At 39.8% G+C, this 18,526-nt stretch overlaps 1 protein-coding gene across 6 annotated transcripts in view; it reads right to left on the bottom strand.

Moving 5' to 3' along the window:
• LOC145500191 (uncharacterized) overlaps window positions 1–18,526 on the bottom strand; it is a 47,454-nt gene that overhangs the window by 11,552 nt on the left and 17,376 nt on the right. For 3 of the 6 annotated variants that reach the window (XM_081479700.1, XM_081479702.1, XM_081479706.1), the window contains 13 exons: window positions 17,094–17,414; window positions 13,986–14,300; window positions 9,698–9,997; window positions 9,081–9,371; window positions 5,942–5,965; window positions 5,547–5,707; window positions 4,760–5,095; window positions 3,713–3,813; window positions 3,327–3,419; window positions 2,291–2,871; window positions 1,568–1,789; window positions 949–1,281; window positions 242–496 (listed from right to left, as the gene is read on the bottom strand). In XM_081479700.1, coding sequence (XP_081335826.1) covers window positions 242–496; window positions 949–1,281; window positions 1,568–1,789; window positions 2,291–2,871; window positions 3,327–3,419; window positions 3,713–3,813; window positions 4,760–5,095; window positions 5,547–5,707; window positions 5,942–5,965; window positions 9,081–9,371; window positions 9,698–9,997; window positions 13,986–14,300; window positions 17,094–17,414 — 3,333 coding nt within the window. The remainder of the gene's footprint in view (window positions 1–241; window positions 497–948; window positions 1,282–1,567; window positions 1,790–2,290; window positions 2,872–3,326; window positions 3,420–3,712; window positions 3,814–4,759; window positions 5,096–5,546; window positions 5,708–5,941; window positions 5,966–9,080; window positions 9,372–9,697; window positions 9,998–13,985; window positions 14,301–17,093; window positions 17,415–18,526) is intronic. The other 3 variants (XM_081479705.1, XM_081479703.1, XM_081479701.1) reach the window with 3 other exon arrangements.

Genomic DNA, 18,526 nt, shown 5'->3' with positions numbered 1-18,526 from the left:
TGTGAAAATAAAGCAATTATATAACTCATCAACCAACTATGTAAAATGGAAACCGGAAACAAATTATATACAGCTCAGCAAGTGAGAGCTGTTTTTTCCAAGTTTAGAGATTGACCTGTATAGCAGCAATTTCTACCTGAGCAGATTTCTTTCCTCACCTAAACGGTAACCCATTTTAACTAGGGCGAAAAGTTTGAAACACATTTCAATACAAGAATGAAATAACCCTTTTCTGACTTACTAAGAGCGTTCGATTCGTTGACCAACTGAATGCTGATATCTTTGGTTACCACGCCAACAGACAGATCGTTTGTAGAGGCCACATCAAACAGGCACTCGTAATCTTCACCACATTCTTCTTCAGCTTTTACTCTTAAACTGTCATTTTGCCACGTGATGTTATCCGCAAACATGGGAACGAAACTAGGGTTTTTAAAGGTATCCACGCTTTCATTTGGAGCATAGGTGAAGAGTGACTGGGATTGGTTGATTTGCCCTAAAAGAACATCAAAATCAGCATAAAGAATTACTTTGTAACGAAAGCTATTGTCACATTAAAGTGGATAAATCGTCTTGGAAGGTTTTTTGTATTTTAAGAAAGCACTAAGAGAGTTTCCATAGTCTTCTGTTTGGGTCAAGAACCTCCTTAAACTTATAAGGGTTTTTATTAAATCTTGTCATGTTTACTCACTGAAGTTAGAGAAGAATTAATACGTTTTTGTCCCAACTGGATTACTTACTAGTGTCCATACACAAGACTACGATTAATGGTTGGGTTTTCACCACCCAAACGTTTATCCGTTTATTATGAGATGAAGGACTACATTGATACTTGAGTAAGACTCAGACCTTGGCGATAAAGGCGTAGTTCATTCTATATTTACCCTGAAGAAAAACTGTCCAGCGGTAGAAAACTGTCAAGAAAAAAATAGCTCTAAATATAATTACATTTTACACCAAACCCGAAGTGAATCTCCCTCAACGTTGAAGATGATGGCAAAACTGTTCCATTAGGCAATGTAAAGTCGTCATCCGGGTCATCGTTCCACGTTCCCAGCAAGCCTTTGGTGGTATTCTTGTAATCGTCTGCAGGAGTTACGACGAACGACAGCATGTCCTTTTTCTCACAGAAATTCACCGACATTGTTGACGGGAAAGAAACCTGTAAACAGTTTTCTTCCGATTTTGAGACAGAAAGGTTTCTACCAACTTCTACACTTTGGTTTGTCAGCCTGTTGTAGCCGGTGTAGTTTTCTTGGTCTATCAGAATATCGAATCCACCTGATAACGCGAAAAACAATTGCACATATTTGCGTTTCAGTAAATTTGAATATAAAAATGACGGCTGAAAACATCGTTCGATTCTCGGCAAATTGCGCCATAATGACTAGAAATGGCCGAAGTTTTATTTTTCAATGGTTTCTAAGAAACAGAGACTACCACACACGCTAATATTCTTGAACAAAGCGGATGCAGTGTAGTCAGAAATTTCGCATCTATTTTTTTTTTAAATCTCAAGGCATAGAGGTTTGATTGCTTTGCATTAAATCTCTTAAATATCCCTCACCGCCTTCCTTTACTCGGACTTCAATGGTGCTCGTATTTTCTTCTCTCGCTGCGCCGGCTGAGAAAATAGTGGCGGTTGTTGAATTTCCCTGGGCAGCTTTTGTTCTGGCCTGTAGCTGGAATGTTCCATTTTGTGCATCAATCATGACGTATTCACCAAGTCCATTGAACGTGTAATTTCCATCATCCAGCGTCTTGATGTGAGGATCACCCCAGAACCAACCTGAATCAACAATGAAAGCGAGCAGTTAAACAGAATACGTAGGTAACTAGCTAAGGTCGCAGGTCTTTGCTGTTACTTGTAGGATTGTCTCCGAGCTGAAAAGCCGATGTCTTAAGTATTGCTGGTGATGAAAATTAGAAAATTATAAAACCAACGAAATAAGTAAATTTTACTTGAAATTGCAAAACAGGAGATTTACGTTTGCATTTGATTCGACATAAATCAATGAACCAGCTGTCATGTTACGTCATACCACGTTCTCCCATCGGGCGTCGGGAGCTCAAAAGTGAATGACTCGGGAACCGCCATATTGTCCGGTCGTGTTTTCATGCAGTAGTCGTTGCGTTGCTAAATAAAGAGCTTAAAAGGCAATATTGTGGCACCATCAAGCAACAAAAGTGTATGGCACGACTTCAGCTGACGTTGCGTGATGGCATGCTATGTCACGTGTCATGACATTACATTTTATGACAAAATACTATAATATGTAGTAACACGTACGTCTTGGTGGAGGTCTGTAACGGGAACAGCTATCAGACGGACGATACAGATAAAACAGATCGCACGAAGGTATGTCAACACAGCAATATTGATAGGCCTCCTCGTCCAAGGAGAACGTTTTCACGTGATTGGACCAGTAATAGAAAGCTGTCACTTTCACGTGACCGCCGTCAGGAGGACCAAACTTGAGAGACCCCCAGTCTTCCCAGTCAGTGGAGTAGCAACATTCTTGTCTCAGCCGAAGTCCAACTAATCCTGTCAGAGTAGAATAATAAAATATGAATTTGGAACGCCTGGACTCATAACACACTTCAGGCCACGAATACCACCAGCTCCAGGAGAATCTTCCCCTGTCCAGCCACGCCTGCCACTCAGTACAAGGACATGCCATCTCCCGGTCTGATTTTATTAGGCGGTCGTACCAGTAACGAATGTTCGCGTATTCATTAAGAACAGCCCATGTTAAGCACTTCTCCAGTGCACCTTTCCCGTCGCTGTCCTCAATCCTCCAAAAGTACCTCCCCAACGAACCTGTATTTCCTTTTTTCTTATCAAGATTATACATTGCAAATGTAGCCGAGCTGAAATACGAAAAAAAGCGAAAGTAAAGTTCACACTTTTACCCCAGAAGATGAACAATTTTTCACTGAGTGTCGAAAAACCAAAGCTGAAGTTCTAGCCGATCAGGGAAGACACAGACAATATAGTGAACCAATCAAAACTCTAGGAAAATATGTGTAACTGACACTAAACGTGGGAAAAGGTACGAGCGGGTCACGATGGGTTTTGTTTTTAGTTTTGAATGGTTGGGTTAGTGGCGCCAGTTTTTTTTTCTACCAATCAGAAGCGTAGTAGTTATACTTGTGTAAAAGTTTCATTTTTGTAATGTACAACGACTGCAGTTAGCTCAGAATAAGAGTTTCATTGTAGTAGACGACACAACGATAGAATAAGTATAAAATTGTCCCTATCTTTAAACTCTCTCTAACTCTGCTGTTCTTCACCACACTAATATAAACGTAAATTTAACTCTCACGCTTCGTGGTTGTAATAATCTTTCCCATCATTTCCTGCGTTCCAGCCAGCGACAGGAAGACCATAGTAACTAGTCCAGTAACGGTAATCATCCCTGCAAGAATGAAAGTTACAAAATTTGAATGCTTTTTCCCGTACGCCCTCAGTGGAAAGACGAGCAACGACAACAAAATAACAACAACAAAATTATCAACAATAAAAAATAAAAAAAAAATTATCATCATCATCAACAATGGTAACAAAATAACAAGATCGATGTCTAGACGGACGGGAAAAGCGATTGATAGATTGATTTCCACTATTAAGCCATGGTCAGTCTTCAGACGCATAAGCCTAAATCATTTCTCACATGAGAACGCTGATTGGATTCAATGCAAATCCACTTACGGATCCGCTGGAACCACCCACTGAATTCCTCCATAATGGTAGTTGTACATCAAAAATGTGTTAAATCCATCCGTAATTATGACAGCTTGAAAAGTGTTACTCTGAAAGAGAGATTAAAGTAAAGTTAGATTGCAAATGGAAATACAAGAAAATGCAGTAACCCGTGTCAGCGATCAACAACAGCAAGTCCCTTGACGACAAAGGTAAAGGTAAACTTTAGGTAAACGACATCAGGCGAGGTAAACTGGGTAAAAAGTTAAACGACATCAGGCGATCGACATAAAAACGTACTACGTTTTTCTTCAGTTGAATGGACTTTTGACACTTTCAAAGTTTTTTCAGTTTCGATCTTATGGAAGTACGAGATCGCTACATGCATATTCAAGACTGTAATAATTATATCATCAAATTTCTCAATAGTTCATAAAACAGCACCTGCGGCAATGCGAGTAGTTTTAGGAGTAATACTATGGGAAAAGTTAGTTATTAGTTGATTATCCAATCAGAACGTGCAAAAGGCTCTACCGATTCACTGTTTCCGCAAACTATAGTAATCAAAGATGAGCAGAAGAAAGACGAAAAATAAATGCTTACCCAGCGACATGTCGTTTAAAGAAACGTTTTCTCAATAATAATAGCATTGGTAGTAGTAGTAAATAAGCGGAGTACAATTCGGTCTGTAAGCGAGAGTCCGATTTGTCAATTACGAGTATGATTACAGACTGAATTGGACGACGCGAAGCCCCGTTACCAATCAATCAAAACTATGACAAAATTCGAGAAACAAACAAACCATCGACTGAGCGCTGAACGATTAAACGTCGTCATGAATGCTGAAAAGCCCAGCAGTTTACTCAACAAAGTGCACCGCAACAGCGCGCGCAAAATGACGCGTACTGTCCAATTACACAGGCATGACGCGTACACTGTCCAATTACAAGCATGAAGCGTACACTGTCCAATTAATGCTCAAATCGGGCTGCTGATAGCCAATCACGTTCGAGGATTTTGTTATAGTTTTGATTAAGTAGATGATAAACTTCTTACCCAACGACAGTTGTTGTCGTAAGCGTATGGACAGAGCTTGTACCAGGTCACAACAAGAACCCAACTGGCAGCAAAGTTGGCAAATGTTGTACTGTCGCCATAGAGCTTTACATCTTCTGAGGCCATTTCGAGTATTTTAGAAGAGCTTCCCTTGGTTTGAGTGTACACTTGATAATACACCTTAGAGTGACCGTCTCTGAAGGCAGAGTACATATCAGTCGTGGCCCAGAACGGTGCAATAATTGCCATATTTCTCAGCCACCTGTAGACACCAAACTTCCGTGGCCACCACCAGCTCCATTCATAATTCAACTGGATTATACCATTGCGGCATATCTACAAAATGAAGAAAAGGTGTTTAGATTAAGGCACACCACATCAACTCTTGTTTGGCAAAGAGCGAGTATTACATGTGTGTACGAATTTATCATCGGTTAACTCTGTCTTACTTCCTCATGGAGAAGAAATCTGTTATAAGTACTGCTGCTTGATGGGATACTAATCCATCTAGGTACACGGTTATATTTTAGGATGAATCGAGGCAATAAAGAGTCACTCTATAGTGGAATATTGTTCACTTTCGTAAATAAAAGCGAAAAGTTCTATAGACTTACATGAATATTCACAAACAGGCGTTTTCACTTACGTGGCCAGCAGCAATGCAATTTTATTGGAATGAGTGTTTACATACGAAAAGAGGTCAACACCTTCAGGATCGGTTTGGTACATCGACAGGAGATGCCAATATGGCTGCCGTGACGTCATTTTGAAAACACTTTATACTTACGTAGAGCTTGTAATGCCTCTCCGAGAAGAATGGAAATCCAGTCCAATCCGCGTCGATCTTCAAGCAGTGACCAGAATAGAAGTATGGAGAGTCTTCAAGACGAAACTCGTTATCATTATGCTGCGGGCCGTATGGATACATAATGTTCTCATGTGGAGCGGCTTCAATGTAATGAAAAAATAAAAATAAAAATGTATAACCTATATATAGCTTGTTGTACGATATGGCCACCTAAAAATGCAGAACGCCACATTTCGAACTTTCTTCGATAATAGACTTACGGCATTTACTTACACATAATATTATTCATTGTACCTCACGTAGAGTCATAAAATCATTTACATAAACAGACATAAAAAGAACTATTTAAATACGCTGATATTATGTGTACTCACTTGTTGGAGCTGGAGTTGTTGGAGCTGACAAGAAAAACGAAAAATGTGAAAGGCAATGTGAATACAGTATCAGGTAATTAGCAGTGTTTATAATTATGATATATGTAGATAATGAGAGAATGTGTAATGAATGAACAAAGGACTTAACTACATTGTCACTGATTGCATTAATTTTAAATAACTATCCCAATACGAGCCTCTCATCGATTCAATCACTTATATTTTCTAAATTACTGCCGAACCTTTAAAAACAAGCAGCGGCTTTTGCTGGTTACCTTCCTGTTTCGCCCTTCGAGTGAGAATCCACTGACTTGTGCAAAGAAAGTTATTGACTCGCTCACTAACGAGGAAGCGTTCTGAGTCACGAACGAATTGCTGACGCCCCTTCCTGCTTTGCTATGTTACTTGTTGAAAGACATTCGACTGACGAATGGAAAGAAAGTTAACGACTCATTGACGAGGAAGCGCTCTGGCTCAAGTACGTCGAGGAACTGGACGAGATCAAATCACCCTGACTGTTCAATTCTGCATCTTCTGACGCACTTGTTGCCAGAGACAGAGCTGGGGTAAGTGACACACTGGCTAATATGTTATCGGATTGGCTAGACACTTTTGCATTGGTTGCAGACGGCGACATAGATGAGAACAAATGCATTGTTGTGTGATGTGATGGTTATTGATGTTCTGAAGCCGCCTTAAAAAGCCGTGATTAATGTATATCAGGCCACGCGAATAAAATGTCGAATTATGTTTATAAAGATGACTGCGAAATCGAAGTTTTCGCTCGGTCGTCTAAAACTAGCGCAGTTGGTTAAAATTCCCTTCATAGGTTTTCGTCTAGCGCGCTTGATTTTCACGGGCCAAACTAACCATTTAGATATGGTATACCCATAGCAAAGCTCTTTCTTTAGAACCTCTTATTTGTTGAGAGACTATTACACTAGAAGAGTTATGAGCTTCTAAAATCAGTTGAAATTTGGCATGTCAATTACATTGCGATAGTTGTATATTTCAAATGGCCAAAAAGCATAAAAAGAATAGAAGGGGTACAACGACGCGCGACTAGGCTTATGTTACCCGATGTTAGCTATAATGAGCGCCTAAAACGTCTCAACCTGTTACCACTGGTATACCGCAGAGAAGTCAAGGACCTCTCAATCTTTTACAAACTGAAGTGCGGGCATTTCAACTCTTCATTTAATCCGTATTTTCAATTTTGTTCAGATGAGAGATTAAGATCACACTCTGGTAATAAACTGAAAATTAACAGAGTTAGGACGGAACTTTTTAAGGGAGCTTCTTTTAACAGGATTCCGTATTTACGGAACAATTTGCCCGATGAATTGAGGACTGCCAACTCTACTAGTGCTTTTTCTTTTAAGAAATTATGCCCTATTTTTTTTTATAAAGATAAGGTTTTTAACCCTGAGCGCCCCTAAACCACCTGGGCTAAAATCAGTCGTTAGTTAGTTAGCTAGTCAGTCAGGTAGTTAGGTAGTTAGTAGATAACTAACAAATTGCTAGTTAAATAATTCAGTTTTTATATATTCATACATTTTCTTTTCATAATGGGTGGACTAGCACGTATTGTTCGTCAGTTCCCTTCTAGTCTTCCCCACTGCCTTGTTATGTGCTTAATTTTTTTTTATTAATGTGATTATTATTATTAATATTATTTTATTTCGTAATATTATATATAACTTTCCTTTATGTAATTGCAGTGAAAATGGAATAAATAAAAAAGCAAACAAAACGTATTTACTTCAACATGATTTTAAGCTCAGAGAAATAATCGAACCGCAAATTACAAACTGTATGAATATGAAATTGTAGAAATAAGGTTATTATAAAGGTCATAGACAATGTAAACAGTTTTATAAAACAGGGTAAAAGGGGTTTCTAAATTCATGAATAGTGAATTCACACATTTGAAATTCTTTTATCGCTTATTAGGACATATTAGTCTGTTTTTATATGGCTGTAGCTTTGCGAGCAGGCGAGATAGACCAAATCCTGCGCTGTGATTGGTTACCCGAAAGACTGAGACTTTTTTCGTTACAAGGTGCCTTTATATCTCTGTATCAATCCGTCGGTCCCAGTTACGAAAGTTTGCAGGTATCATTGACTGGTAGATAGCCGTGAAAGCAAAGGCGAAACGGCATGCAAAGGTGGGAATTAAAATGCCATTAAAAGAAGGAATTAACTGGGAGTAGGTTTACTTACTGACTCCATGTAAAAGTTGTGCTGGGTATTTCTTGTGCGAAAACTACATCATATTATTCTTCACAAAAAGTCTCATACATTTCTTAACTACTGCCACGTAACCTATTCCGCTTACACTGAGTCATTGCATTCCGAGTTACTCAACATTCACTTTCTTGCATCACGACCTTGGGCTACCTGACGACGATTTACCATTCGCTTCTTTGGCATCCCGAAGTCTTGAATCAATAACTTCTCCAAGGTATGTGATTTTTATCTCTCTTGACTGGTTGACTTGTTCACTGTGTTTAATTAGGTTGTAATCTATTATTTTTTAGATTATGGTAAGTTCAACTGAAGTGCCTTCTCCACAATGAGACGTCACTTAATAGGTTCTTTTGTCTATCCGCTAATGAATAGCGTATCGTTTCTTCTGTCAACCGAAGGGACGCATCAAAGTCGCGGAATGTTAACCTTTTCCTTGGTAAACTACTGCTAACTACGTTTTCTTCAGGGATTATAGCGGAGCTCCGACGGCCCGCCAGCACAGCCCCATACTCATATAAGAAAGAAACGGAAACTCATGAGTTGATTTTCTCATGGTATCATGGCTAGCGGTGTTGCTCGTGGGTGCGTACGCAAGACGACGGCGGCGACGGAGTCGCGCAATATTGCGGTCATACTTCCTCTCTAGCAAATGCGGCCTTGGTTTTTAGCGTATGTCTTTGAGATTGGACTTCCATGTTATAGTTAATTGACACCTGTCAAAACAAAGTATCCGCTGACCAGTATCGCATGAGTGATACTGAGGGTACGAGTTTTCAAAACAGGTGCAAAAAAAAAAAGCATTTGAAGTGCATGACCTCAAGAATTGTAAAATACAATATTTGAATGCCGAACATCTTAAGTGTTAAGGAAATCTACTTACTATCCTGACCTGTTCTAACAACGATCACAGGATCACTGGCGGGTCCAGCTCCTTTGACAGTAGATGCAAACACTGTGATATTGTAGCTGACGTACTCCTTTAGATTGGTCAATTCCTTTTGACGATCATCAGGACCAGCTAAAGCATTTCCATTGTCATTCTCTGTTTGTGATTCGTAAGTAATAGTGTAACCCGTGATGACACCATTCTGTTGATCAGCTGGAACTTTATCCCACATGACTAAGATGCTGGTTGAGCTGCTCTTCTGTCCTGTCACATTTTGTGGAGCACCATCGGGTTCTGATACAGAAGTTATGTACAGAGTTATAATGCAACGTAAGAAATACGATCTCAGTAACTTGTCAGAGAATCCTAATGATTTGTACTTTTTCACTTTTAACATTTGCAATTGTTTCCAACAGTTTTTCCCGAGTTGCTTTCTTCTATTCGCTTTAAATGCGAGTTACATAATAAGGGCAATTCAGAACTGGCTAGTTACGTTGACCTGAAAACAAATCAAAGCTTCACAAGTCATCTTTTACTGACCGGTTGTTTGATGAAGTAATATAAGTCTGCAAGCAACTACCCATACGATCAAAGGGAAACTTGATAAGGAATCTACTTACGATCCTGGTCGGTTCTAACGACAATGGGAGGATCACTGGCAGGTCCAGCTCCTTTGACAGTAGATGCAAACACTGTGATATTGTAGTTGACGTACTCCTTTAGATTGGTCAATTCCTTTTGACGATCATCAGGACCAGCTAGAACATTCCCATTGTCATTCTCTGTTTGTGACTTGTAAGTAATGGTGTAACCCGTAATGATACCATTCTGTTGATTAGCTGGAACCTCATCCCACATGACTAAGATGCTGGTTGAGCTGCTCTTCTGTCCTGTCACATTTTGTGGAACACCATCAGGTTCTGATATGAAAGGTGAAACCACTGGGTTATCTTTCAACGAATTATGTGAGTGCAGTTTACGATCGTATTAATGAATTTCGAATGTGCTTAGAAAATCACAACGTATGACACGTACTTTGTGGGAAATACTGAATAGTGGTCAATTACAAGTTTAAGGGCCGGAGAAACAAAATAAATAAACAAACAACAAATTATCACTAGTTTGGACCCCTGTTTTTAGTCGGTTTTGTCCGAAATTGTGTGAAACTCGGCTTCTAAAACTTTGAATTTACCGTGATCTATATTTACGCGAACAGTGTCAAAATATTATTTCTTCTTATTCTTATTGTTATTATTACTGTTACTAAACTATCACCCGGTAGCTGGAAGTTAGATTAACGACTGCAGATACATAAATGTTATTAGTTCTAATGTGATCCTCTTGGTGGGAGTAATTCTGAAAAGACCTGTTGCTGGTGGCGGACGTTTCAACAACCTTAGCGGAAGTCATCTTCAGAGTCAAGTGAATAGTGCTTGTCAGTCGATAGTGTTGCAAGTCCGATCCGTTGAAACTGATTAACCAGTTTATCTGTAGTGGTGTTGGCTGAAAGACTCGTGTAAAGTTTGTCATCCGTCATTGGTCGGTTCTAGGTTTCTATCCGTCAATGCCACGACTATCAATACTTTGACGAGACGACTGTGACTAGTTTGTGACACACCAGACAGCTTACGTGACGAAAACACATACCTTGAACGCGTTTCTCAAATGCATCGAATGACAATAGCTGGCATTTATCTTTTTCTCAGTTCGTGAGCGGGTGGAATTCAACAAATACTGCAGTCTGATTGGTTCCTGGAGCGGGGCAGGCATGTTTTGCAGGTTGCAGGTTGCAGATTGCAGGTTAAATTATCGTCTTTTAAGTCCACTTGAGTCTACTTAGCAATCGGTTAGCCTGAAGAGCACTCCGATTAGCCTAAATTAGCTTAGGTTACTTGCGGTTAGCCTTTATACTGGAGTTTATTTGACTTCAACTCAAATAAACAAGTCGTTTTAATCTGCAATCAGCAACCTGGAAAATATTCCTGCCGCCCGGAGCGGGCGTTGCTTAGTTCCTGTTCGGCTTTCTCCCAGGCCTTCACGGTCAATTGATTTCGGTGACGTGTCCCAGACGATTGGTACGGAGTACCTTAGACAATAACAGACTGCGCATGCGTTTGGGTCAGTCCCAGAATGCTTTTGTTGATTTTGGCTAATTCTAGAAAAGAATTCTAGAAAAGGTTGCTGTAGTCCTCGTTTAGTAAATAAGCCTGTGGTTAAGTGGTTCTTGCAAAAATGTACGTATAGAAATTACCGTACATGTAAAGTTAAGTTTAATTTCGCAAGCTAATTACCTTTCACAAAACTTGTTGGTCACAAGACAGCAATGCGAGCGAATTCCTGTTTATTGCATAGCGGTCAAACTATAGGTAAATAATTAAATTAGAAAGCTACTCTTGAACCCGAAATTTAGAAAATTTCGTATCGTGTGCTACGGTTACATGTGAAAGAACCCTTCAGTTTAAAGGCTTAAATATCTGGCGTAATCAGTACTAGCCTGCGGTTTGAAAGCGCCGATGCTTCTGATTCGATAAGGTCCGTTTCGATTCAAATGAGCCGCTTAACTTGACCACTTAACGTTAAAACAAAAGCGAAGAGTTTAAATTGCTTTTCCCTAGCGGTCACTCCCAGAAATGCCCAGAGAATTCTCCCGCGAGATGAAATCGGCTCGGTGAAAAATTGTCCCAATTTTTAGGTTTTTGTCTAGGCCACACTTTTCGCCTCGGACAACGTGACCCGAAACGATTGACCGCGGCGAAATATTGAGGCCTAGGTACTAGGCAAGAGAGGGCGTAATTTTCTCATCCGGACCGCCTCAGCGGGCGGAATCCGTCGTGTTGATCTATTTTCGTGAACGAAGTAGCAGTAATCGCCAATCTTTCGCCCTTTTTACACTTCCACAGACGATTAATCAACGTAAGCTTAACTCTATTAACTTTTAAATGACAGGGAGAGTCAAGTAAGTAAATTCATTTGAGTGTTTTGAAGTTGTGAGAGTTTGTTCGCCTGTTTGGAGCTCGGCGTTGTATTGGCGCGTAATCCTGTGAGTCTCTCTCCGTACAATTTTAAGAAAAAAATGAGTTAATTTCAGTCGAGTTTACCCCTCTGATCGTTGAATTGCTGTCTTTGAGACAATTTCTGTGAAATACACTTGACGAATTTTCTCGCTATCCGCTACTCAATTCACGGTAGAAAAGTCTGATTTTGAGTGATTCGCAACGATTGACAGAAATTATTTTTGTAGTACAACTTCAAACTTTGCACGAAATTTCACACCGGAAAAACAATTTTGGAGAACTTAACTGGTGAACTAAATTCAACTAGCATAAAGTAGTTCGAAATAAATCTGTTCTTTAATACATTTTAAAGTTTTTTGTCTAGTATCTGAGTTACTGGCCAGCTTAAGGTCGGTTAGTATAGTGAAAAACTGTGACCTCGGGCTTTGAGGAAGCGGCGTGGCCTAATGGTTAGGGCGCTGGATTTGCAATCCGGAGGACCCAGGTTCAAATCCTCCTCCCTGCCACTAGCTGGATTTGTGTCTGGAAGTCCCACATTCAACTCCTCCACGCTTTGTAAATAGCCAATTGGTCAGCATCCCGCTAGTTGGGATTTTTAACGAGGTTCTGTTTAATTTACAATATTTGTTTGCTTATTTCAGTGTCCACAATTAGTATAACAGTGCTAAATTACTTCGACACTTAAATAAAGTGATTTATTTACTTATTTTATTTAGTATTTATTGAAAATGCTGCCCTCTGTCTATTGTTTAAAAAGAATACTATACTGGTTTGGAATCGGCTTAGAATTATTGTCAGCATGCTTGGTCGCAGAGGTGTGCCAAGCTTCCAAAGAAAAATTTCCTTGTCCCAAATTCTCCTAAATTCAGACCATCTATTGAACATCAACCGAACGTGATCACAATCGGCACAGGGTATTTTATAAATTGGTGTTGTGTAGGCGAAACCGGCCGGTGTTTTCAAACTCCTAAGAAAGAACATATCAGGAATGTCAAAACATGCGCTAATGGATCAAACATTGCGAAACATGCATGGTCATTCGACCATCGTATAGATTATGACCAAGCATGCTGACGATAATGCTAAGGCGATTCCAAACCAGTATAGTATTCTTTTTAAACAATAGTCACCTAATTTACTTTCGCTTTTGCTCTTCTCCTTATTTTTATCTCACCTTTTCTTGCATATATTTTATCATTTTGCATTCCATTTTTTATCTGTCAAGGCTGTAGATCGACAGCCGGAAGCTCATGTTCGTTTTTGAAAATTTTTAGCCAGCGAACGTTTTTATTGTAATTTTGATTATGACTCATCCTGGCTGCGCTTCTTTAATTTTTAAATCTTGTCATATTTTGTGACCGTCACTTCTAAAGATGTATGTTGTAGCATACGAAACGTCTTGTTAATATACCATGCGTAACCTATTTGTTATGTTTGTTACCGCTGTTTGTTTTCTCTTTCTCCTGAAATTAAAATGGCCGAAAAACAAGAATTTTTATGACGTTGTGGTTAATTGACACTTGCCAAAGCAAAGTATCCGCTGACCAGTGTCACATGACCATATCGCGGACTCAAGTCTATAGCTCATTATTGGATCGGGGGCTCAAGCTAGGTTTACATGTTGTATTCAGGGCTGGGTTGTTGGGAAGGCGAAAAACGCTAATCCAGGATTGAAATTTAACTGAAGTACGAATTATGCTTTGTGTAGTTTGAGATTATTCAAACTCGAAACAGAAGACAAAGACTATAGATAGAAAACCGCACCACAACGTTACAAAACTCAATTCAAATTCGCTTGTGTTCTTTCCCCCTCTAAAGTAAAATTCTTAAGATGTAATTAATTGCAACTGGTAAAATTTTAAACAACTGTATTATTTATATTCATGCACAACACCTTCTTCATCTATGGTAGCATTCACTACAGAGCTCCCATCACTAGTGCCAACCATGTTTCTTGCAAACACTTTGAAGTAGTATGTTGTCCAAGGTAAGAGGTTCCCAAAAGAAGCACTTGTATTGGACACCACACAGGAACTATCTGACAGAGATCCTTGACAGACAGCATCTACAAACACTTCATTATCTTGACTTCTCTTCACTGTGTAGTTTTGAATTGCACTGTTTCCATCAAAACCAGCAATCCAGGAAACAACCACTATTCGAGAGCTCTTTGAGTCAACTGACACATTCAGCGGTGGGTGTGGTTTCACTGTAGAGTTAATTTATAGACACTCTTTTCAAAAACAACCCATGTACGATTAAAAGTGTTTTATCATTAGTTGTATCTATAACAAAATTCTCTATTGTGATTGGTTCCCCACGCACTTATTTACCACGTAATCTGCACCGATCACGAGGGTGTCCAATCACAGGTTTTCCATTACAACTTTTTTTAATAGGCCATTTCCGAGTTACCTTGTGCCTCTGTTTCAAAACGAGTCTCGTGGAAAAACCCTTCTCATGAAAATAAGTTTAAAGGACGGTGCCTACTAGATACAAAGGTTTTTGCGCCAGGTTAGGACCACGCGGAAAAAGTAGATCTTTGCAAGGGCTATTAGAATCCACCAAGAAAAACTGGGGGAGCCCCGCTTTTTTTCGAGATAATTAGCCTTGAATCTCAACAAAAATGCTAACATCAGCCTTTTTCTGAAAAAAGAAGGAAAGGATATTTCTTCACAGATTTCCTCAGAATTCGCCTTTTCATACGGAGAAGTAAACAAGTTTATAAGATCTTAAAAATACATGGTAAATGGTAACCTAAAAACCGTTTTTGGTATGTTTTTAATAACAAAGGCGTTGCCAAAGCGCTTTTAGCGTCTCTGACATGCTTGTTCTGGTTCAGCTTAAATACTGTCTAAATATCTTTCGCTCACAACCAGAAACTAATCACTTGTTGAATAGGGTTGCCATTTCTATTGCATAACATAAAATGTAGGGGTAACCACGCCTTTTTTAAAGTTGATCTGTTTTGAAAAGTTTTACCGTGCCTGTTACTTTTTTTCCTGTCACCTCTGCGGTAAGTAAACCAGTAGGTTATCTCGCACTTGTTTTGCGCGCGCACTACGCCATCTGCAGGTACATGTTTACAGTTGGATTTCAGCATAATTTTCGACAGGTAACAGCTAGTTTGTCAGCTGGAAGACGTTAACAGTTAGTGGTTAGCGATAAACTGCTATTTTGGTGTTCCTCGTTTAAGTACAGGTTCATTAAACTTGATTTGGCCACGGCAGAAAAATTTTGCTTTCATTTTAGTCGTGTATTTGGTAGCATAGTTGATTGCGTCAATGTCAACCGAGCGCGCCCATTGTGCTTGAACCATATTGTCTTGCGTGATGCGCAGAACGTGTGACAAAAGTAGGCATCGCCCTTAAGGCGGCGAAATACGAGATACAAAAACCCTTAACTCGTCTGGCAACATTGTTTCGTTCCAAGTTTTGGGTCGATGCTTCGCGTTTTTCACCTTGCGTGATCAGCTTGTCACGCAACAAAAACATTTGCTGCAGGTTGAAGATAGTTTTGTGAAAAGTAGAGCGCGGGTCTACTTTGCGCAACAGATTTTAATCAAACTCACCACTTGTCACGCAACAAATTTGCTCATGTTGCGCGACAAGTTGAGGGTTCCTGTGTCTCGTATTTCGCCGCCTTTAAGGCTCAGTTCATACGTAGCATTTCTGCCGTGTCGAATTCAATTCAATTAAGTGCGGCAGAAATGCGACTGTGGATTCATACGTCGCACTTGTGTCGCACTTAATTCAGAATTTACACTGTCGGGTATGTCGGCCAGCGGAAAATGTCTTGAGCGTAGATTATTCAATTTGGCGGACGAAAATACTGAGGGACGAAGGACTTTAATTTTGCGAAAAATTGTCCGCCAATGGAACGCGAAGGAGAAGGCTGACAACGGAGCAGTATGTGTTGCAATATGGCCAAGTTTCTTCTTTTTATTTGGCGGGAAAACATTTACGCATGCTCAATACATTAGCATAATGTATGCATTAGGTTCGACACGGCAGAAATTCGACGTGTGAATCGGTGTCGCATTTCTGTCGGATAATGCGACAAGACCAGTCGAACGTGCGGCAGAAATGCGGCAGCCGATTCAGACGTCGAATTTCTGTCGGATTTAATTCGTTGAATTGAATTCGACACGGCAGAAATGCGATATATGAACCGGGCCTAAGATGGCTTACTACAGTTTTTCGGAGACTCAGTAGCGCGCGCTATAATTGCTTCCCAGCCTAAGGCCAAAACATATGAGAAAACCTACCGTACCGTAGGGGTGAATCACGTTTAGAGCCAAAATTTTAAAAACTCTGTAAGACAGATTTTGAGCTATTTTTGATTTCACATTTTCTTAGTTTGCGAAAAATCTGTCTTGCAGATATTTACTTTACTTTGCATGAATGTTAAATCAGAGCCAATCCCTTATTCCTGAAATGTTTAGGTGGGGTCATACGGGTAGATTTTGAGAAAACCGTAATTTAAACTACTAGTGCCCAGTATCTCCGAAGGTACTCAGTCGTTTATTTTGGCCATTTGTTTAATTTGTTTAACTGTTCAAGTTTCACATAGAATGGTAAAAGACTTAAGCAAAAAGTAACCAGAGAAAAGAAAAACATGTTGGAACATTTTTCAAAGCAGTTAGAAGTTGGGCTGTTATAATCCATGAAAACTGTAGTAAGCCACCTTAAACTTGATTTGGTCACAGTACGAAAATTTTGCTTCCATTTTAGTCATGTGCTTGGTAGTATCAGTGCCAACCTTAGCCGTATTTTGTCGAACTCTATATGCCATGCTATGCCCGTGCCATGTCATCCCATGCCATGCCATGCTATGCCTTGTCGTACTTTAATGATCCCTCGGGCATTCACCCCGAAACTTGATCCATTGTGGGTTGCATGTTTTTAGTAACATAGGAAACTCTAGGTGCACTGCAATGGTTTATTATACCCCGGAAAACGAACACATTTATTGACTAATGACTAGAGGCTTAAGGACTCACTCTTTGATGCAGAGATGGTCTGACTCACTGACGGAGATGTACTCTTCAAGGGACCTGTTGACAAGGAACCATCTTCACTTGCCGATGTTAAAATTGCTGAGACACTTGTCGACGAAGATGGAGTTAAGCTTTGGGACTGTGACGCACTTGAGCTGACTGACACGTTTTGGCCAAGACTTGCCGTGACACTGTGAGACGTAGGTTCGGATTTGCTTGAATGCGACGGTCCACTAACAGTGACTGATAGAGAGACATTCGTTGATGCACTTGTCGAGAATACACTTTGGCTCTCAGTTTGCGAGACATTACTGGATACCTTAGCTGTTTAAAAAGAACCAATAAAAAGCTGAGGCAAGCAGGATATGTTAGTATTTAGACACTTGATGGTAGAAACGTCTTGAATCATCCAATAATAGCATTACTAATAGTAATTGGACCGAGTGGGGTACAATTCAGCGAGAAATCGCGCGAGGCCGATTTGAAATCACGAGCACGATTTCTCCCCGAATTGTACGACCCGAGGTCCAATTATCAATTAACCGTGTCTATAACAAATTTCGGAATTAAAAGTGCGTTTTGAGAAATTCTTTTAAGCGAACACGTCTGTAGCGCTTTTCATAAATTTTGAAAACTGTAGGACACATTGCGAAGGAAGCCATTAAAGCGCGCGTAATTGACGTGCAAATCAGGTGGGTATCCAATTACAGGTATCCAATAATAAAAAGTTCAAATTGGATACCTGCAATTGGATACCCACGTGATTGCGCGCCGATTACGTGACAAATAAGCGCGTGGAGAACCAATCGCGATCGAGAGTTTTGTTATAAATATGATAATAGGCTGAGGCTAATGCATTTACTCTAGATCCCCTGTGAGTTCTTATTACGTCTTCCAAAAAGGTATTACACATTATAATTATAGCCGGAGGAAAATAAAAAGGCGAATATTGTAAACGCTCCGAATTTGGCAATGCGGTCCTATAAGTTGGACTTCCCACAAAATACATTCGGGCAATAAGTTTTTCTAAACATCTCACGAGCACACACACACACACAAAACAATTCGGTGTAAAGTGCAGTATTTTTCTTCACGAGTGGCAAAACGTTCCCAGATGCGAAATAAAAACTGAAAAAAAGTATTTGTAGCTTTTGCAGGCGCGTTAAGCGAGAATGGATCACAAAAAGCCATCGCTTTCTCTGCAGTGGTTCATACGAGCCACATGAATAAATACTTCGTAGAATTGATTTCTTCGCTCCGTATCGAGGACGCGTACGAGCGACCCGCAGATAGGATCCATAAAATTACTTCTTCAATAAGAACCGAAAAAACTGCATTAAAAACTACCTACGTTTCAACTCGTCACGTTTGGAAAGTGACAACGACATTTCCTCGCTCACTCGATGTATATTAAAGCTTTGAAGCAGTTTTCAAAA

This window comes from Orbicella franksi, chromosome 10 (assembly GCF_964199315.1).
Source record: "Orbicella franksi chromosome 10, jaOrbFran1.1, whole genome shotgun sequence".
Lineage (NCBI taxonomy): Eukaryota > Metazoa > Cnidaria > Anthozoa > Scleractinia > Merulinidae > Orbicella > Orbicella franksi.
Note: the sequence above shows the minus strand (reverse complement) of the source record. Positions and strands in the feature narration are given on the sequence as shown.